At 46.1% G+C, this 22834-nt stretch overlaps 1 protein-coding gene across 1 annotated transcript in view; it reads left to right on the top strand.

Annotated features, from left to right (window-relative positions):
* NUP205 (nucleoporin 205) overlaps positions 1-22834 on the top strand; it is a 1887652-nt gene that overhangs the window by 341809 nt on the left and 1523009 nt on the right. The window contains exon 12 of the mRNA XM_069628771.1: positions 2332-2537. Within this exon, the coding sequence (XP_069484872.1) occupies positions 2332-2537 (206 nt within the window). The remainder of the gene's footprint in view (positions 1-2331; positions 2538-22834) is intronic.

Here is a 22834-nt window from a genome sequence, read left to right as displayed (position 1 = left end):
CCGGCTCGGCCGCCATCTTCGAATCTCTTGTGTTTGAATTCTACCCCAACTAGCCCTTGGTGTGCCTGTTTTTTCCGAAACCTTCGTCGCCGGCTGTAAGGACTTTGCACTCGCTGGGTGTGGTGCGTGCTCTGAAGTTCGACGTGGCATGCACGAAGTGTTTCTGGAGTACGGCTCAACTATTTGTGAGCTTTGGTCCTGTGAACCATGGGAAAGCATTGTCTAAGGCTTCTCTGGCTGCATCACGCACTGTCGCCGGTTGGCAAACTGTACTGCTGCGCGGCCGTCCAAGAGCACTTTTCACCAGAGCGATCGCTGCAACAAGGGCGTTCCTGTCTGGTCTGCCCGTGCTGGACATCAGCAGGGCTGCTACGTGGAGGTCCACGTACACAGTTACAAGATTCTACTGCATCAACAGGGATTCCAGGTAGGAGTCCCGGATCGGCCAAGCAGTGCTACGCAACCTGTTCGCTTGAAGGTGAGCCTGTTCCGGAGGTAAGAGGAATTGCTTCTGTTGAGCCTTGTCACCTCCCGTGGTTGTGTAATGTTGTACTGCTATGTATCCTTTATTCATGAGCATGTGAATCCATGCCAGATCCCATGCTGGAGAAGAAACAAGTTACTTACCTGCATCTGTTCTCCAGCACTGGTCTGACATGGATTTACATGCCAATCCTCCCACCTGCCTCTCTTTGGCTTTTCTTGGTCATACTGCCACTTTACGTGCTACCAAATCTGAAGATGGCTGCCAGAGGGGGCAGTATGACCCAAAGCTCAGCGATTGGTTATAGGAGAAAGACAGTTTGTAAGTGAAAGTGAAACTGTTTTTTCTTTTACTGAAGATTCCCGGCCTGACCACAGGGAATATTCGTGAGCATGTGAATCCATGTCAGAAACGTTCTGGAAAACAACAGTTAAAGGTAAGTAACTTGTTCCTTCCATTCCACTGCCTTTTGGGTGGGAAACCTCGGTAGTAACTATTGAAATAAAAAAAAAGTCTACTTACTTAACTTAATAAAATTTGTTGAAGAGTATTTTATTTCATCATCAACACAAGTAAATGGTAACTTACTTGTAACTAGCCATCCAGAAGCATTGTGACTCTTGACATTTCTAAACAAGTCCCCATTCTTCTTAAGATTTGGACTGCTTAAGTTAGGGAATTTACTTGTGAACTGGTTCCATCACTTATTACATTATTGTATTTGCTTCCTGTGTTGAATAAGTTATTTCGGTGCATTTATGACCCTATGATGTATTTGTTTATAATTGAGTATATTGTGATATCACTTGGTTGTTTAATTTTTCAGTGTGTGCAAAAGGCGTTGAATAAATAACTGATTTTCTATACTTGTCTCAATTAGATTGTGTATTCTATTGTGTGGACTCATTGAGGGCTCCTAATCCCACTCGCAATCTCCTGAGAATAGTCTTGACTGCTCTCCATTGCTATCTTGATTGGGTTTTGGCTAACCTCTGAGAGGTCCCTGTTCACTATAATCAGGGTGGCCTCCTAAAATCTGTACATCAGCCAGATTTTAGAAATCTACCTTAACAGTAAGCATCAGTGTGACTCCGTTCCACCCATCGTTGCCCCCTCCTCCAATAGGAGAACATTGGGAATAAGCCCCTTTGTCTACTAGCTCCATTCCACTTACCTTTGGCCATCGAACCTGGGCAGGGTATCCTGCCCCTGGGTTAGTCTTGGGTCTGGAAGAAAGGAGACAGCATACCTGCCTTCTGCTAAATTGTTGTACAACTTTGAATTACTTTGGAACTAATCAACACTACAAGCCCATTGCATCCTTTCTAAAGTCAACACTTACTGGTGAGAAACATTGTGTTGGACCATGTGACTTTTGGGCACAAGTCCCCCTTCATTTTATGGTTTGGACTTCTAAAATTAGGATATTGTACTTGTGACTAGATAAGTATTAAAACTACTTGTTATTAATACAAACTGGTACTTGAATGTGTTTTAGTCCTATGTCCAGGACATGGCATCCCCTAATCCCCCCCTTCTATTCTTGTTCGCATTAGAACCGCACATTACTTCCGTACGGAATTCCAATAACATTGAATACATTCAAATGAGTATCTTTACCTCAAAAATGGTAGTAGCAGAGAAGAAGGATGGGATTACTGTGACAGAACCTGCATTGGCCAAGGCAAATGGGACCGTTATTAGTGGAGCTACAGCACAGGAGTTGGCTAAGCTGGATGGGCCAGTATCAAGCTAGATGAAATTGAGTAAAATGTGAGCTGGTAAGTTTGTTATTTCACTGTGCTTAAATCTATATGGTTACCTGTCATGCTCTTCTTTTCTTATAGCTCAAAACATGCAAGCTACTGGCGGCAATCCGGTATCCTGGGAGCATTTCTTTCACTCTCTGATGCTTTACCATGAACATTTACGCAGGGATATGCCAAGCACAGACATGATGCAGCAGCGTCACCTCCCTCTCCGTGGCATTACCCAGAGGGAGCAGGACGGACTAATGGCATTTCTAGAGCTCACCACCACAATTATTAATTGGGTGAGTCATTGCATGCGGCTTTCAATAAACTGTAATCCATCTTTATTCTACCATCACTGAAAATTCATGCTTTTATGTGACAGTGGGGAATATTATAAAATGCCTTAATGACGTTTGTTTGGCTTCTCAGAAAATGTGCATCATTGAGCTTTCATTCTGTCATTTATTTTAGCAAGTTTGTTTGAGGAGTCCAAATTTCTCTTCTTTATGTTAATTAGGTTTATAGAGCGCTCACGTTCTAACTTCCAATTGTCTGTCTTTTGGGAGGTATTGTGCAGTAGCATGAACCTTTTTCGAATCTGCTTGGGGGGAAGGGAGGCTACTCACCAGCCCTTCAATAGACTCAGTCATGCAATCAGCAAAATTAAGAATAGTTATTTCATACTGCTAAGTCCAGCATATAGTTGTGGCAAGCATGCCATTCTAACCTAGACCAAATTAAGTAATCATACTTCTGATGCTGTTAATCTGCTTTGAATCACATGCTGTGCATATGGTCCGACATCCAGTGGTAACTGCGGAGTATTGCATCTCGTCTTTCAGTGGACCGAAAGGGGACGTCGGCATAGGCGTGTCTGAAACACTATCCCTATCGTGACGTGTGTAGTACCCAAAACTCGCGCGCCGGGGTCCCTCAGATTGTTTTTTTGTGCCAAGATAACTGGTCGCCCTATAGCAGAGCTCTTGATGAAACATTGTTTATTTTACCAAATTGACGGTTTATGCCCCGTTAAGTCACTTCGCCCATCAAGAACATCTTCGACGAAGACTACGGGGGAATCGTCTATGGCTGTGGGTTCCGGTGCCTAAGATCCGGCATTCGGACTTCCACGTGGTCGGGCCCTCTGGCCGGCCTACACAGTAGGGAGAGTGGGCTCGGGGTTTGCCATACTGTTATGTCTTTCCTCTTTTCCACTGCTTTCCTTTTTGGTCTGGTCACTCCATTTAGATTCCGCCCTGTGTGTAGGGTCAGATATCCGTGGAAAGACGAGCACACGTCGTTTAACGCTTGTCTCCCCCTAGAGCACAACGAAAAGCAGTGTTCAGCGTGTAAACTCCTTAAACCTAAAACCCTTAAGGAGCGCCGGTTGAAGCGGTGGGCTGCGTACGGAATGTCACGCGTGGAGCCTCCCTCCCCTGCCGCGACACCAGCCGAAAGTGACGGGGGTACATCGGATGACCAAACGTCCAACGCGGACGTTATAGACCTTGAGACGGACTATTCTAGGGCTGCCACGCCCGTCCCTGACCCTTCCAGGCTCGACTCCGGTCTTGCTACAGGGACCACACCCAGTGATAGGGGCGTACAATCGCATTGCACAAAGACCACAACCAAAGCGCCTTCCTCGAAGAAGGCGAAAGCGCCAACGGGTCCGCCGGAAACTTCAGCGGCGCCCTGGATCGGTCTGATCCGAAGCCTTCGCCGCATCCGCAGCAGCGCATGACTGGGCATAACAAACATAACAAGGGCGGTACTCCCCAAACTACACGCGCCGAAGTTTCAGAACAAGAAACTTCAATGGATCCCAAGGCCCGTACAGGCCCGAAAACTACGAGTAGGCCTCTACATGGGAAGCCATCCACTGGCCCTTCTGGAGCCGCGGAAGACATTTTCACTGCCGACACATCATCGGAGGCGTAGTCTCCCGAAGATTCGGTGACTATCCGTAAGAGCATCAATAGGATTGCTACGGATTGGGAAGACGATCTTGTAGACTCTTACGAAAAAAGCCAGTTACCCCTCTCAAGCACCCTGAGGAGATCCTCTCAACGCCTTAGGACGGAGAACACGGTTCCTACTCAGCTAGGTCCATTTGGGTCATCCAAGTGGACCACGGAGCAATTTGAGGGGTGTATGGATCTCCTGGAGCAGTTTTTCAGGGCTTCTGATCAACCTCTGCCGAAAAAAGCTCGGGTAGACCCTAACCCTCAAACACAAGATGTCCAACACTTAGATGTCCAACACCAAGTTGACTATCAAGAAGATGTCCAGATGGACACGTATAGAGACCTCTATACAGAAGAAGAGTCTTCTTCTTTTCTGGACAACTATGGGGAAGATCAAGGAGCAATGGACAACTAGGAGGACACCCAGCAGGACGATCACAACTCTGATATCGTTTGCCTCGAATCTCCCCCATCCACCCCGATTCGACAAGCTTCCCCGGAGGATGATCAAATGGCTTTCAACAACATGTTGAAAAAAGCAGCGGAATTTTTTTAAATTGCCACGCTTGAAGCTTTGACCGAACAAGATTTTGCGTAGGACATTATTAATGAAAAGCCTCCGGCAAGCCAGTCTATCCCTCTCTTGAGCTCTGTAAAGAGACGGCTGGCCCCTTCCTTACTCACACCTGCTCAGACTAGGGCTGTGAACCCAAGGGTCGAAAAACTTTTCCAACCCTCCCCCACCGACCCGTTTTATATCAAAGGACACGCAATCCCAGACTCGCTGGTGGTGACCAATACTCGCAAGAGAGCAGGGGTTCCCCTTGCCACGGGAGAGTCACCCCCGGACAAGGAGTCCAAAAGGTTGTATGCCTTAGGCAAACGGGTTATGTTGGTGGCGGCCTATACCGTCCGAATTTCCAATAACACGACGTTACTAGCAAGCTACGTCGACGCTCAATGGAACCTACTCCAGGAAGGCCTTCAAGAGGTTCAGGAAGCAACCAGAGCCAAGCTTCTCGCCATTGTCTCGGAAGGCAAACTTGCCAATCAGAATGTGGTAAAGAATACCCTGGACACCACAGAGACAGCAGGCAGGTCTCTTGCACAGGGTACTCTCCTAAAGAGGCACACTTGGCTGCGCACGTCGGGCTTCAGGCCTGAGACCCAGGCATCCATTAACAAACAACCCATCGAAGAGGCCAACCTCTTTGGGAAGAGGGGTCAGAAGCGCAGAAAGAATAAAGGCAGAGGCTCCAATTCCAGAGGAGCGTCAACTGCTTTTCTGAAATGACCACCGAGTCCAGGTCCCTTCCCATGTCTCCCCGGTCGGGGGGCGATTAACATCTTTCCTCAAGGCATGGGAGGGGATAACTTCAGACGAGTAGGTCTTAAAGACGTTCGCCCACGGTTACTGTGTGGAATTCGCCCGACCTCCACAGTTCAGACTGCTGAAACATCGACACCTTTCACCGTAACATCGACAGATCCTGATCCAAGAGGTGGAAGCGCTGCTGGGAAAGGATGCCATAGAAGCCGTCCCGATTCTTCAGGTAAACAAGGGTATCTATTCAGTGTACTTCCTTGTACCCAAGAAGGATTTCACCATGCGTCCTGTTCTAGACCTGCGCCCAACGAAGTTCATAAAGCCCCAGAAGTTTTGCATGGTAACACTGCAAGAGGTGATCCCATTGCTAAAACAGGGGGATTTCATGACATTAGATATGAAAGATGCATACTTTCATATTTCAATGCTTCCAGCGCACAGAAAATTCCTAAGGTTCGTGATTCAGGACAAACACTACCAGTTCAAGGTACTCCCCTTCGGCATTGCCTCTGCGCCAAGGGTGTTTACCAAGGTCCTGGCAGTGGCAGCGGCACACCTGCGCAGACTTTCAGTTCCAGTTTACCCTTACCTCGACGATTGGCTCATCACGGGGGACTCGTTCGAGGTTTGTTTTACAAACACCCAAAAAACAGTAGACATACTGTTCAGCCTGGGATTTTCTATCAACGAAAAGAAATCCACCTTAGTCCCCAGCCAAGTAAAACAGTTCCTAGGGGCTGTAATTCGTACGGAAGACGGTCTAGTCTTCCCTTCCAGCGAGAGGGTTCAGAACATGCTCTCTCAGGTTCCTCAGTATGTAGCCAGTCGAGAGGTGACGGTACGCAAAGTTATGCGTTTGCTAGGAATGATGGCGTCATGCATATACTTAGTTCCCCACGCGTGGCTGCGCATGCGTCCCATGCAAGAGTAGCTCAACAGCCAGTGGTGTAAGGCCAGCGGACAATGAGAAGATCTGTTAGTTGTCTCGCCAGCCCTCGTTCTCTCTCTGCAGTGGTGGTCGAGGGAGAACCTCTTGAAGGGGTAAACCTTCACCACCCCTGCAGTGGAAGCCACTCTCACTACAGACGCATCTCTCACGGGGTGGGGGCTCACCTGCTTCAACAGACAGCGCACGGAGTGTGGTCCCCTCAGGTAGCGTCCAACCATAGCAACCTACTGGAGCTACTAGCACTGTTCAAAGCATTGAAAGCATTTCAGGAGCAACTGCAGGGGAAGACCGTGCTGGTCTTAACCGACAGCACAACAGCAATGTATTACCTGAACAAACGGGGGCAGTCACTCTCCAGGGCTATCCAAGCTGTCCCAGAACATCTGTATATGGGCTCTCAAACACAAGATGTTCCTGATATGCCAACATGTTCCAGGGGAAATCAATCTTCTGGCAGACATACTCGGCAGAGATTTTCCTCTGCCAGAAGAGTACGAATGGCGACTGCACGAAGACATTGTATCCAACGTCTTTGCAGAATGGGGGTTTCTAGAGATCGACCTGTTCGCTACTCAGGAGAATGCCCAATGCCAAGACTATACCTCCAGGTACCCCCAGAACCGATCCAAAGGGAACGGTCTCTAGATAACTTGGTTGGGGAAATTTATCTACGCCCCCCCCCACCCCCCCCGACTCCCCTTCTGAACAAGATAGTACACAAGATGCACCAGGAACCAGTCACCATGATTCTGGTGGCTCCCATGTGGGCCTGCCAACCTTGGTTCGCGCACCTGATGGAAATGTCCTTCTCCCCACCAGTCAAGCTGCCCTGCCCGTACAGCATGTTGTCTCAGGGCAGGGGGGAGACTGCACCCATGCCCACAAACTCTGAACTTAGCAGCCTGGCTCCTGAGGTCATAGAGTTTGGACATCTGCAACTCCCTCAAAGATGCATGGACATACTGAGGGAGGCAAGAAAGCCTAACAAACGTTATTGCTATGCCAGCAAATGGAAACGTTTTGTCATCTGGTGCAGTTCCAAAGGCGTCAATCCCACCGATTGCTCGCCTTCACACATTGTGTTATATCTAACCCATCTGTTGGACTCTGGGTTAGTCTTCAATTCCTTAAAGGTTCACCTAGCGGCATTGTCAGCCTACACCACGTCACAGCAGAAGGTGTTGTGGTGGAAAATACCTGTGATTAAAGCCTTTTTGGAAGGGGTTAAAAGAATGTATCCCCCATCACTCACCCAGCCCCTGGGTGGGACCTAAATGTGTTTATAACTAGGCTCATGGGACCCCCTTATGAGCCTATGCATAAAGCTAGTCTAAAAGACCTGACCTACAAGACATCCTTTCTAGTAGCTATCACTTCTATCGGAAGAGTTATAGAACTACAGGCCCTCTCGGTTTTGGACTCCTTTGTTACAGTCCATAAAGATAAGGTAGTTCTGCACACACATCCCAGATTTGCGCCGAAATTTATTTCGAAGTTCCATGTGAACCAGTCAATCGAACTACCCACGTTCTTCCAGAGACCTACTAACATGGCCGAAAGAAGCCTTCACACACTAGATGTGTACAGGGTATCATGTTCTACATGGATAGAACTAAACCACTGAGGAAAACTAAACAATTCTTTGTTTCAGTGGGAGCTGGTAGAGAAGGGGACCCTGGCTCTAAATCAGCAATACAAGGTGGATTGTCAAATGCATCACACTATGTTACACTCTTACTAAGAGAGAACTGCCCTTCAAGCCTAGAGCACACTCTACTCGAGGCACTGGGGCTTCCATAGCATTCATTGCAAATGTTCCTCTTGAGTCCATTTGCAAAGCGGCAACCTGGAGTTCTGTACACACATTTACAAAACACTATTGCCTAGACACTCATTCTAGGTTTGATTCTCAGGTGGGACAAGCAGTATTAAGACATCTTTTCTCTATTGTTTCTTCTCACAACCCACCTCCAACTCCGGGTACTGCTCGCTAGTCTATGCACAGCATGTGATTCTAAGCAGATTAACAAGCATCAGAAGGCATGCATTACTTACCGTAAAAGCATTTCTGATGATTGTATCTGCTTAGATTCACATGCGCCCTCCCTGCCTCCCCGCTCGGGGTGGAAGGAACATAGACTTCTTACTACTTTCTCTCTTCATGTACTCACTCACTATAGCCTTGGGCTCCCTCATGGCAGAAAAAATACAATCGGAGGGACCTCGCCGCATGAGCTATTTTGGGGTACTACACACGTCACGATGGGGATAGTGTTTCAGACACGCCTATGCCGACGTCCCCTTTCGGTCCCCCGAAAGACAAGATGCAATACTCTGCGGTTACCACTGGATGTCGGACCATATGCACAGCATGTGAATCTAAGCAGATACAATCATCAGAAATGCTTTTACGGTAAGTAATGCATGTCATATACTGAAATATATGTGCTTGTTCATATGTAGCAGTAAACAAACAAGCAGTACTTAAGATTTACTTACAGTATGCTTAAAAAAGAAAACAGTGAAGGGATAAGGCACTACTCAAAGCTTTACCTTGTAGAATAATTGATGTACAGATTAGTATATTCTGTCCATTATGCTTCTTTTTTAAGAGTGAGTTGCAGGGATAGATCATTCAACCAGACATAAAAAATAAAATTCAATCATGCTTATAAAAACATAGGAAAACAGTAAAAACTTGAAATCTCCATGAACTCAAAGGAACATTGGCAGATTACATGTAAATGCTAGTCAATGGTAAGTTTAATGAGTTTTCGAATTCCATAAATGTCATTAGGGTTCCGTGACATCAACCCGATAATTGCTGTGCAGTTATAGAGAAAAGGTAAGCACTTTGTTCTTAGATGTTGGAGAAATTGAGAAGGCATGTATTCCACTGGGGAGTCTTTATGGTCAGACGAGAAGTCAAGCATACCCAGGATTGACAACAATGGGCCTTCTGAGCAATTATTGCAAAGTGGCCCACTGGCCCAGGATTTGGTTTCAGTCGGATTGATACTGAAGATGAATTGTAGAAATGGCTCATACTACCAGAAGACCAGTGCCAGAATCTGGGTCCGAGGATCTGGGAAATTGACCCAGGCTGAGGATTGCTGCAGAGATGGCAAAGGGAGCATGCAGGCAGAGGTCGCCGATGGTATCTGGATTGGGTGTGGCTAAGAATGGGTTACTTTGATTAATTTCAGAGTGGATGAAAGTATTGTTGCAATTTTTCTGACCCACATGTAAAGGATTCTTCGTGTGCTACCTCGTGGCATCGGTCGCCATATCGAATTTGGACTTGGGACTGGGTAGACCCTCAACATGTGAAACAAGAGACCATACCGTTGCATCTCTCAAGCTTTTATATTTCTGCCGTGAGGGCCGACTTCCACGGTTTGATCCCGGTGGCCATCGCTGGTTTCCACCTGCATCGTGTCCTGGAACTCCTCAGAGGTCGACAACGTGGTTGTTCTTTCTTCATTGTATTACTTTTCTGCTGACTAATGCCAGCATCAGTCTTGCCAACGCACTGACCACTGACTAACCGGACCCAAATCCAGATGCTGAAAATGACCTCTGCGCAAGTGACACCTAAATCCCCTCTTATGGAACCAAGACACCAAGCATTGGGGCCCAGCAAATTCAGGAGAGACTGAAGTGCTGAAGTGGTGAAGGAGTTAATCGGAGTACAGGCGGTGAGTTAACATACTTTTTTCCATACATACCCCCTTCATATGTTTTAGTAGGTGTACGGTCCTCACCCTACCTCTTCCTTGCTGGAACGTCATCAGTGCAAAGTTAGTCAAGGGTCATACCCTGAGCTTCCACTAAGATACTGGGTCTGGGAGAGGACCTCACAATAACGTTTACCATTAGAAGATAAGAAAAGGGAATAAAAAACATATTACAATACATATCATAAGAGGAAAAAACCTTTACAGTGACCACATTGCATCATGATAAAACGGTATGTTTTAGAAATTCTTTTAAAATACTTACTGCTTATTGGCTTTGCCTGCACATGTTTGACCTACTTTAACCACTGTTCGCCTTCTGCAAAAGGCTTTTATTGGGACATCTCATGCTATGGGCACTAGGCCACATCTCTTCTAGCAAGGGAAGTGCAGCACCGTATAATTATGAAGTTTAGAATTGTGTTTAAGTCTTTTCTTACGACCTATTACTTCTCAAATTGGTTTATTACGTTGCATGTCTTTTCTTCACTTACATTGCAACACTACAGTATTCTATTACTGATCTTACTGTTCTTAAAAATAAAATGTTGGTCCTCTATAGCCAGAGTACTCCAAAAGTGAATGTGCATATATTAGTAGTGCATGTTTAGTGATTTGCTTACCTGTGATTTTCACTGATTACAGTAGTTCATAAATGTATTAATATTCACGTGAAATCGTAAAACATTCTAAAATATTCCAATTTGACACAAATATGATCAAATATAATTCTCCAAGATTTTTTATGTATTTTTTTATTCAAGAGAGCTATCTGCATACTTAATACTATCATAGTATGAGAGAGGCAACTATTTCTTTAGTTTATCTTGTTTTCCACATGTAACAAGAATGTTGTCCTCTATTCGATCTAATAAAGTACTAAAAAGGTGCTGAAGTGTTAGATGTAAAAAAGGTTAAATGTCAACTAGAGGTGTCCTAGACTGATATTGATCATGGAACAAATTATCCTTTTAAAGTAGTTTTGATGATAGATCTAGTTATTCAATCACAAACTAATATTCATCTTCCTGAGGACAAAAAGCAAAGGGCATATATCAGTATATACAAAAACATATATTATACTGCAATGGTATCCAAACTTGATTTTTATACATCAATGTTCTTGTAACACCATTCCCAAAGGAATGTAACCAAATTTGTTCTGAAAAAATAGTAAATAAAAAACATCATTAAAACCTGACCATGCAAACTACTTCATTTCATCAGAAAGAGTTCCATATTTTAAATTTGAAAAAAGGAAGAACAGTGAATACCCTTGTCTCTTCCAATCTAAAGGCAGAGGTCAATTACTTCATACTCCAGGCCAATCAGAAAAATCACATCATACCCAATTTATCTGTGAAGACACGAACAACAAAAAAACTGGGATTAAAGCAATCCCTAGTTCAAATCTGTGGAATCCAGAATGACCGACAACGCAAAAGTCCAAAGAGCAAGTTTGACCCACCTCCATTAGTGGATGAAGGAAAAGTAAACGTCTCTCCCAACAACTCCAACAAGCAGTAGGGGACTGTATGAAATCCATGTATCCCTACTTGGCTGCCTCCAATAACGTGTCTGAAACGAGACCTGGTAGAAAAAGCAAGAAAAACTGCGTATAAAAACTAATCTAAGTACAAACTGTATTCAACTTACTTAATGAATGTTACGTGGTAGTAGCATAAATCTAAGCAACCCAATTAGTATGACAATAGTAAAGAAATGCACCGCATGTCTTGGAGGAACACTTGAAGTTGAACGACAGCGAGTGTTGCTACAAATATCAAAAAGGTCCCAATGTAATGTCCTGGGCTATAGATCGCCTGCAGAGATGACTACAGTGAAAGCGTAACTAATGCCATGCTTGCTCGATCTTGGAGCAAGAAACAAAACTCCTTGTGATAACAGAAATGCCTCGGAATTGAAAGCAAAAAAGACTCCAGAAAGGCACATGCTACTTACCCAATTCCTGTCCAAACGGCATGTGTAACAGTGGTTATACACGCATGCCAAAAGTTTAGAAAACGTCCCACAGTATCAAATATATACAATGTGAACAGGCAACCGTACATACTACCGACTCAATCGAAAGAGTCATAGTAATAAACAATGGACTAAAGTACTGCCTGTTGCCACCAATCTTACACTCAAGACTATGTGGAAAGGAACGTAATAATAATAAAAAACAGACTGAAAAAATACTGTATGTTGCCACCACTCTGGAACTGATATTACCAACCAACATAGAGAGCGCATTATCAAATTGAACATACGCTTGCTAAATGGGTATTTCAGTCACTGGAAATATATCCAAAGTAGGTAAATGTGCAATACATCTCCATAATATTGATTGCACATTATATGTAGGAATGAAGATTAACTTAAAAAGCAAATTGATCCATAAAAGAAATAGTACAATATGAAAGGAGTCCTAATGGAAAGCGGACTGGAGAATGCCGCCTGCTGCCATCACTCTTACATTGATATTGCAAAACAAAAGGAAGGGCGTATAATAGAATAGAACACACGCTCACAGAATAGGTATAACAATCCATGGAAAAGTATCCAAGCTAGGTAAATGTGCAATTCATCTCCTTCATATTAATTGTACATTGTCTATGAGAATGGAAATAGACTGGAAAGACCAATAAATCCATCAGAGAAATTGGGCATGATAGCAAGTATGAAGAAGACACAAGTACAAAATGAAACCTGAGACTATACTGGAATGAGATAAACGCGCATGTGAGAATTGACCACACCTATACAAAATAGTCTTTGTACACCTTCCCATCTTGACATTTGTATTTGTATTTGTATTTTATTGATTTATAAAGCGCCTTACACCAAAGCGCTGTACAAAGAACAACATGATACATAAAAACATGAATGATAAACTGTGGGAGCATAATAATATGAATCAATCAAACAACAAAATAATGGAAAGAGCAATTAACTGAAAGGGGAGGGGGGGGAGGGAGAAGGGACAGGTTGGGGGTGGAGTGAAGGAAGAGGAGGGCAAGAGGGGAAGGGAGGGAGGAAAAGGGGGTAGAAGAGGGGAGGGAGCGAGTCAGGGAAAGAGAGAAGGGGGAAGTAGAAGGGGGTAGGGGATTCAAGGAGGAGGATGGAGAAGAAGAGATTTCAGGGAAGTGCGGAATGAAGGGAAGGTGGGGGAAGAAGGCAAGAGGAAGGGAGTTCCAGTGTAAAGGAGCTAAGAGCTGGAAGGAGCGAAAACGGGAGGCGGGACAGGGAGGAGGAGGTGAAGTGAGAAGGAAATGGTCAGCTGATCGGAGGGAACGGGAGGGAGAGTAGGAGAGAAGGGAGGAGAGATAGGGGGGGGGGGGGCAAGGCCATGAAGAGATTTGAAGACAATACAGAGAAATTGAAATTTAAGTTGTGAGTGAAAAGGAAGCCAGCCAAGGTAGGAGAGAGAGGAAGAGATGGAATCACGGGAGGTAAGGAGACAAAGGGTGCGTACAGCAGAGTGGTAGATAGATTTAAGAGAGGCAAGGTGAGAATTGGGGAGTCCAAAGAGTAAGGAAGAGCAGTAGAAGAGGTGGGAGAAGATAAGGGAGGAGATTAAGAGTTTAGTAGCGTGGAAAGGGAGAGGGGCGGATTTTGCAAATATTGAAGAGGTGGAAGCGGCAGGAGCGAGAAGTGAGGCATATGTGTTGGGAGAAGGAAAGAGAGGAGTCGAAGAGAACGCCTAGGTTGCGAGCCTGAGAAGAGATAGGGAGATTGGAGGGAGGGAAGTGAATGAAAGGGGGAGGAGAGGGAGGGGGAAAAGAGTTAGAGGGAAAAAATAAGACTTCTGTTTTGTCGGTGTTAAGAGAGAGAAATCGGGAAGACATCCAGTTCTTGAAGGCCGTGAGGCAGGAAGAGAGCTGTAGGTGGTCAGTTGAGAAGGAGAGGAAGAGTTGAGTCGTCGGCATAGAAGTGGTGAGAGATGCCAAACGAGGAGATAACGGGGGCAATGAGGGAGATGTATAGAGAGAAGAGAAAAGGGCCAAGAACAGAGCCTTGGGGTACGCCATACTCAAGAGGGTAGTTAGGAGAGGACCGACCACCCCAGGAGAATGTAAAAGAGCGGGAGGAGAGGTAAGAGGATAACCAGTTGAGGACGGAGCTTTTGAAGCCAAAAGAGGAGAGCGTGTGAAGTAGGAGGGGGTGATCAACAGTGTCAAAGGCTGCAGAGAGAGCAAGGAGAATAAGGATAGAGGATTGTTTAGCATGACGGGCAGTAAGAAGGGAGTTCAGAATAGAGGTGAGAGCAGTTTCAGTGGAGTGTTTAGGACGAAAGCCTTATTGGGAGGGTGGTAGGATAGAGAAATTAGTGGTGAAGGATGAAAGTTGAGAGTATGCAAGGCATTCGAGAAGCTTGGAAAGGAGGAAGAGAGATAGGTCTAGAATTCGAGGTGAGGCATGGGTCAGCAGAAGGTTTCTAGTAGACATGATGGTGTTCCTAGGTTTTTTTATATAACCAAATCACTGAACAAAATGTAGCCATTCCTCCTGCTGATTGAGACCCATATGATAACTTTGGGTATGGTAGATCTGCCATTGTTCCCTCTGCGCCAATCTGATCGCTATATTATGGGAATGTATGCCCTTAATACGTTCCAAAACCCACCATCTGAGTTCATCAGAATTGCGATTGTATTCAAGGAAATGGGCTACCAAAGGAGATGTTAATTTCTATTCAGGATTTTTGATTTATGTTTGGTTATTCTCTGTTGAATAGGTCTAGATGTATTTCCTATAGAAGTGTTAGAACAGGGGACAGTTAAGATTTTCGCCAAGATCCTGGCAAACCGGCTGGCCCCCTCCCTTCCAGAGATCATCCACTCAGACCAAGCAGGCTTCATTCCGGGACGGGGCACACAAGACAATATACGCAGAACAATCAACATCATTGATTCAGCGAACAGATTGGGCTCAAGGCTAGCAGTCCTCTTCCTGGATGCGCATAAAGCATTGGATATGCTCGATTGGGGCTATGTAGAGAAAATCCTACAAAATTTTGGCTTCGGCCCAAACTTTGTAAAATGGGTCTTAGCCATCTACCAAAAACCTCTTATGAAAATACGCCTTAACAGGCCAAATCCAGCAGCATAAATATAACTAGAGGCACGAGGCAAGGATGCCCACTCTCCCGGCTTATTTTTGCTCTATCAATGGAGCCATTTGCGGACAGGGTCCGCCGAAACTCATCAATTCACGGCCTCACGATCAAAAAAGAATCCTTCAAAATCGCCCTATATGCGGACGATATGCTCCTCACATTAACCCGCCCAGCATAATCAATAATAGCCCTATGGCAAAATCTCGAAGAATTCCGAGCAGCCTCAGGGTTCACAATAAACATCTCAAATCAGTTGCACTGGGCATCAACATTCCAAGCAAGCTCAATCTCGAAGCGGAGTCCCGGATACCCTGGGCAAGAAGCAGCATCATCTACCTAGGAGTCCAAATACTCAACAAAAATGAGAAGCTGTACAAGACAAACTTTCCGGCACTCTTCAGGGACCTGAAAAACGATGTCAGCCGATGCAAAAAACAAGAAATCTCCTGGTTTGGCCACATTACGGCGATAAAAATGAACCCAACCCCACGGCTACTATACCACGCACAAGCCCTGCCGGTGACAATCCGGGAAAAAGCCCTACGAAAGCTGCAAGGAGAGATCTTGAACCTCGTCTGGGAAGACAAGAAGTCCGGCATCCCGAAACGCATCACGCTTCGAAGCTCCGCCCTAGGTGGCCTGGGGGTCCCAGATGTAGCAAGGTATTATCTCGCAGCCCAGCTAGCCCCGGCCTTCGCCGGGAAGCTACGCTCTGACCGCCCCCGATGGCTACAACTGGAGGAAGTTTGGAACGGAGCCCCGTTAGAAACCCTGCCCCATTTTAAAGATCCTAAAAGGACCCAAGACTTGGGCCCCCTACCAGCAATAAGGAACATGATCACTAGCTGGAAAAGGGCGGCCCGCTTGTGGAAATGTAGAGGCACAACGGGACCTCTCACCCCAATCTGGGACAACCCCGTCTTCTCCCCGGGAATCTCACCAAATCAGTTCGTGGAGTGGAGAGCGGGGGGCTTGGAGACTATGGCTGACTTTTTCGAGAATGGCCTCCACCTAAACTTCGAGGAGTGTAAAGCAAAATTCAAAATTCCGGAGACTGAAAGGTTTCGTTACACTCAACTGAGACATTGGCTGTCGAATCCCCAGGTCCGGAAACAGGGTAGTAGAGAGCTAACGGCATTAGAACTCACCCTTTCGGGGAATGAAGGCGAGCGTCCCCAGATAGCACGATCCTCCCCACAATGAGAGACAATAATGGACTCTCCCAGGATGGGAATAAGGCCAGGACAAAGTGTGGGTGAGCGTAAATGGGAGTTTATCAATCAGAATAGGGCATGCAAAGAACTCTGCCAACTCCGAGAGCGCTCTGTCTGACAATAGCAAAGACAGGCGTATATATTTACAAAAAACGTCATAAGAACCTACATGCTATAGGGGGCACAAGTTTGTGGGGATTGGGTGGCGACGACTAACTATAGGTGCTGCTGCGATGTGGTTTGCCGCGGCTGGAGGACGTCACTGGTTACTCTTGTGGGTTGGGCTGGGCCTGGCAGGTCAGCTGGGCTCATCCAGACGGTGTTGTTGTGACAACTGTGACCAGTGTCAGAGATTAATGTCTTTCCTGACTTTCTGCCCTAGGGCCACGCACACCGCAGTCATTCAACTTTGCAATATTATCTTCCCTGGTAAATCTTCTAATAGGATATTCTACAGGTTAATGCAACACAGGAGGAATGCCCCTAGAGTGGGGTCTGTTGGCGATTCATCAATACATGGTTACCATCGTCCTGTTGACCGGGTATCGTACGTCATGGGGTTGGGTCTCGGGGCATGGGACAGGCGGTCCGTGTTATGTCTTGTTAGAAGTCATTATGGATGTGTTCCTGCGATGTTTCCATGATATTGGGTGTCCTAATTTTACAGGGGCCATTAACCTAAGGTGAGCTGGTGGGTCGTGGAGCCTAAGAAAGTGCGCCTTTGGATCTGCGTTTTAAGGCCGGGGTTTACTCCTGGGTTGTAAATAATTCAGATGGCAGGCCGTGGCCTTGGGTGCTGCGGGGGAAATGTGAATGCTTGAAGCGGCTCCAGCCGAATTGGGGGAGGTGGAGCAGGGCAGAACAGGCCTCTGCTTTTTCGTCTGGCAGGCTTCACTGGGAGGAAGGGGGAATGGCCTTGCATGTACCCACAAAGGTATTTTCCTCGTGTGTTGCAGATTTTAGGTGGAAGAGACATAAACATTCATATAATATACAATACTCATCGAGTCTTTCCAAAGCTCACGTTTTTAACATTGCTAGTGCCATCCATATGGCCAATTCGAGCACATTATTTGTACACTAAGTTTTTAGCAACTACAACATTTTGTTATATGCCTATACATGCGCAGTGAGTGAGGTAGTAATAAGGTTGGTGGAGCACGCAGGAACAACACGCCAATGAGACTGGCAGCCGTGGCACATGGTGAGCTCGGTCCTACATATGGTGCCTTTTCATGCACCCCTTACATGAGCTCTCAATATATTTGCATTTGTCTTCCTTTGCACTCTAGCAGCATTAGTTCAGTTATGGCGCGGGACCGTGGGGTGTAGTCTTCTCAATGAAACCCATAACACAAAAAAAAACCCGGGACGCTTTTACTATTTGCGCATAGCTGCAGGGATGTGGGTACTTCATCCCTAATGTCATATGAGCACACATTCTGCCATGTTTATACATTTTACAGGTTTTTTAGTCAGAGAGGTTGTGGAGAGAACGCTTTCATCACAGGTGGTTTACTCATTAGTATTTGGGAACTTTGCTTTTGTCAGGGGACCATTTTACAGTTCTTTTCCACCCAGGCCCTGCTGGCCGGGTCATGCTGGGAACAGCGATACACTGGGGAAGGTGCAATGTTACAGTGTTGGTATCTAACACTAGCTCATGTCCGTCTTGTTCGTGGGAACGGGCTCTCAGCGGATCTGCCAGAGAGCAGTGGCCACAGGGATAATTGAAACTCTCCAAGGGTGGGGGCCTCGCTGCGGTGCACAGGGCTCAAACCGTCTTTATTAGACAAAATGGTTTCAAGGGCCTAGCTAAATTCAGCAGGTTTGGTCAATGTCTTCAGCCAGTGGCCCATCCACCACCTGGTCCCTGGTGGTAGGGGGGGGACCCCCTGACGAGCCATGGGCCTCACCGGGGAAGAGGATGCAGGGGAGGGGGTCTTTTGGACCAATCCTCCCCTACAGGAACCCCCCCCGATAGGGAAAATCTCAGCACTATATAAGATGCTAGACAGAACGGACCACACTAAAAAAGAACCATACATGCTGAAATGGGAAGAGGACATCGGTAAACCCATCGAACCAGACGAATGGCTTCACATCTGGTCCCGCGCACAAAAAAGCTCAATGTGTAACAAACAAAGCGCGTTTAAAGTATGCTACAGATGGTACCGAACCCCTGTAATCCTAAATAAGTCTAACCCAGCAATCCCCGTGCAGTGCTGGAGGGGGTGCTCAGACCGAGGAACCCTGTTCCACCTCCTCTGGACTTGCCCGAAAGCCACCCTATTCTGGAAGAATATTTTGGAACACGTCAATGCAGTCACTGGGTTAACTATCCCCTGGGACCAGGAATCGTGCTGCTGGGGGCGACAGGAGATGGCCAATTCCCCCTAACAGGCTGCCTGGCGGAACTCTGCTCCCATCTCCTTACACCCGCCAAAATTACCATCGCCAGACTCTGGAAAAACCCGGAAGGCCCATCCACGCAAATGTGGTGGGCCAAATGCTGGGATATAGTGGCAGCCGAGAAAGTTACAGCCATCAGACTAGGCAACAAGTCCAAATTCAAATGCATATGGGCCCCCTTCCTGGATTACGTGCAACAATTCCCCGGGGTGGCAATACAACCCCCAGCCCTGCGCTGGATGGAAACTCAGGACTGAAAAGAACAAAGCAGAAACTTTGCCCGCTCTGGCTCCTCCACACCCCTGAGCAGCCTAAAAAAACGCCCGGAACAGCCCCCACATCCCCCCCTATCCAGAACGGACAGCGCTGAAGAATCAGCCCCAAACCTCGCCAAAGAGTCTTCTCGAACTTTTGAAACTACGCCCTATCCGAAACATTTAGTCTTCTGTTCCTCTTGTGTACACAGCTCCTTGTCCCCCTCACCCTCACCCCCCCCCTCCTCAGTTGTAGTTAATAATTTTGTTTTTGTAGAAAACGCATGGTTAGCTAAATCTCGGGTACATCTAATGCTGTTTTCCTCTTAACGGCTCAGCAATACTGCAAAGTATGTAACATTCAAAGTGCCTGTATGACTTGTTGTGCCAAAAATAATAAAAAAAAGTTGGAAAAAAAAAGAACAGGGGACAGTTTATAGCATAGATGACATTTTTGGTATTATCACAACTTAGAATTAATCATGACTGAAGTGCATGATGTGGTCGATGTGAACCTGTCCACATGGCTGATTTTGAAAATCCATCTGAACAGTCGGAAAGCAACATAGGCTGGAATTCATTAATTTTGTAGACATTATCTGCTGGACTATTTAAGCAAAGATGGCATCTCACTGGGAAAGTGGGTGCTTCTAAATTTCCCTCTTAACTATATCCGGTCCCTACCTGCTTCCTTTCTTCTAAAGTACAGCTGCGTGTGTCTTTTTTTACAAGATGAGAATCTGTGGTAGAAATGTGCCCTTGGGCAAACAAATGACTTGCCTTGGGCAATGTCGTTTCTGGTAGACACATGACTTTGTTTGCCCTGCACAGATTCTTCATTGCCTTTATTTTGTTGCACGTGTGATGGGGAATGCTCCCTCGTTTATTCTCATGAAAGTTCCTTGCGCTGCGATCCCTGCACAAGATTGGACTGACCAGAGGACAGTGCTGATGCCAGAGCTGCACAGTCCATCTGGTGGCTAAGAAAAATGTTCTGGCCCTGATTGACGGAGCGTTTTCCAATGGGGTTTTGCCTTTATAAAAGGTTGTATACGAATTGTTTGAATGTCAATTGTTCGAATAACAATTGACCTTCTGCACAATTGACTGAATTTAAACGGTCAATTAGGATATATATGCGGGGGGAAACCCCCCGCAACCTCCCACCCAATCCAACCCCCCTCCCAATCCCCTTATATTATTATTACACCAACCCAACCCATAATATATATTAAAATGACCATACGGTCAATTGTGCATAAAGTCAATTAGGACCCCTATTATTCGAACAATTGTGTCATTCGAACAATTGTAAACAAACAATTCGGGTAATACCTTATAAAACACTTCGATGAATTAGGCCTTCTGTAGCTAATTGTGTCAGGAGGATATTTCTCAAGATGAGGAATAAAGGTGTCCTCAAAACCAACATTACATAGTTAAGTAATTTGTGTTTGTGAATTGTGTCTAACGTCTTGAAGTGGGAGAATGGAAGACCAGGCTCCCGCCCTTCCCCCCCTCGCGCTTGGCCTAGAGGATCACGGCCTAGACACCCGCCACGAGAGGAGTTTGCCTATCTACCAGACGACCAAATACCCTGGTACAGGAACATACGGATGTGCCCATCTACCTGTCCAGCAGCCCGCCCTGCCCATGCCGACACCTGCGGCACGGATCAACTCGACTAAACCTACACGTCGTTAGAGATGCTATGACGACCTAGCCAACGGTCCGCACACCTGTGCAAATATACACACCGGACACTCCCACACCAACCCACACGAAGAATATACTCAGTGCTATGACGTAGGCGACAGACATACTCACGGACGTGCATCTTTATTATTTTCCACATAGGCTCTCAAAATGCAGAAACGCAAGACGCATCATGAATTTATCTAAAAAGGCTTGCTCACGCTTCTTCTAAGATCCATGTACCATAATGAAGAATATAACGGGGACACGATACTGAGGATAAAGCAATATGATACCGTAACCTAAAGCGCTCTGCATCAAACGGTTCCACCTATGCACCAGGCCAAAGTAGGCCGCAAGCAAAAGCTTCCATGAACATTGAATGAGCAAGAACTGGGTTGCTGACCCTGCAAAATGAGCCCGGCGAAAGCACACCGCCAAGGGCAAGATGTTGCAATCTCGCACGCTGCAAGCCAACGCCAAGGTCGCCCCTGCAAGATAAAGCAGGCCCACAGTAGGAAAAACAATATTAATTATGTTGAATTTTGCCTCAAACACGGTCCCACCTCACGTGACAAAGCCAAACCTGACAAGATGCCAAGCCCAGGAGGAAGGAGACGCCTGAATCCCACGTTTCAAGCCACAGGCAGATACAATTAAAAGACTCATTGGACATCTGCAGCAGTGGGAGTAGTCGACATCCCAACATATGAATAAATCCTCACATTGTTTACACCTACCCATATTAAAACATTGTTGCAAATGACAGGTGCACCGCGAGCTGGGAACAGCGATAGTCCCAGACTGGGAGGCTCGCGAGCGGACCAATCAGAACATGGGGCTCTTATCACTGACGCCATTAACATTGACCAATCCTCAGAGGTCTTCATGTAACAATTTTCATGTATCAAATTGAAGGGACAGCCCAGGTATACCACCTGACTAACCCTCAGCCACTAACACCATTCTCTATATGTGCGCTATACTAACCCTACCACTCGAGTAACCAATCCAGAGTGGAAATAGGTTTTTTACTAAACTTTGTAAGATGACGCAAGTAGCGCGTCATACTAAGGTAAAAAGGGCCTGCGAGCCCCACGATTGTGTGTGTGTCAGGACGGACGCGTACGCTCCTTGACCCATCCCTGCCGTTTTGTCTAATAAACAGCAGAGTCACCTTGCTTCTTGCGTGTGTCTCATACTCTATCTCTTTTGGGATATACGGGAGGAGTTGGGGCCTCCCTGCCCGGAGGTCAGCGGACGGCCCGGCCGACCCCGGCAGAATTTCCCCCCCGACAGTCTGCTCTACTGAACGCACCTGCAGAACAATGTGGTTTTTAGAACACATACTCGGTTCACACCTAAAGTACTTTCTAAGTTTTATGTAAATCAATCAATAAAAAGAATTACCAGTATTCTTCCAGAATCCACAAAAGAGGTGAGGAAGAGGACTGCACACTCTCAATGTCCACAGAGCAGTAATGGCCTATCTAAACAAAACAAAAGCACTATAAAAGAAAAGTCAGCTCTTTGTGTCTTTTGCAGCAGGAGGAAAGGGGAGATCCAATCACTAAATTCAGCATTGGAATGGTGATAGTTTGTTGTATAAAACTGTTGCACATCGGCACACAAAACTCTTCCTTTCACTCCCAAAGTTCATGTTAGGCAAGATTGTTTGCAGTACCCTTTGGGTGCACTACACTAATCTTCCCCTCCTGGCAATAGGGACCCAACCTTTGGTAGAGGTCTGAACTACAAAGGTTGGTAGTGTGGCTGAGCAGCCAGGCTTATCTCAAGAGGGGTCAATGTGAGCAGTAATGTAGTGACAGAGTTTCACAGTAGCAGTTATGCAAATAAACACTTGAACTCAAGGTTTCTTGATAGAACATTCATTCATTTATTTCAGTCATTTGCATAAG

Source organism: Ambystoma mexicanum, chromosome 12, assembly GCF_040938575.1.
Source record: "Ambystoma mexicanum isolate Mex_15411 chromosome 12, UKY_AmexF1_1, whole genome shotgun sequence".
NCBI classification, from domain to species: Eukaryota; Metazoa; Chordata; class Amphibia; order Caudata; family Ambystomatidae; genus Ambystoma; species Ambystoma mexicanum.
This window is presented reverse-complemented; position numbering and strand designations above follow the sequence as displayed.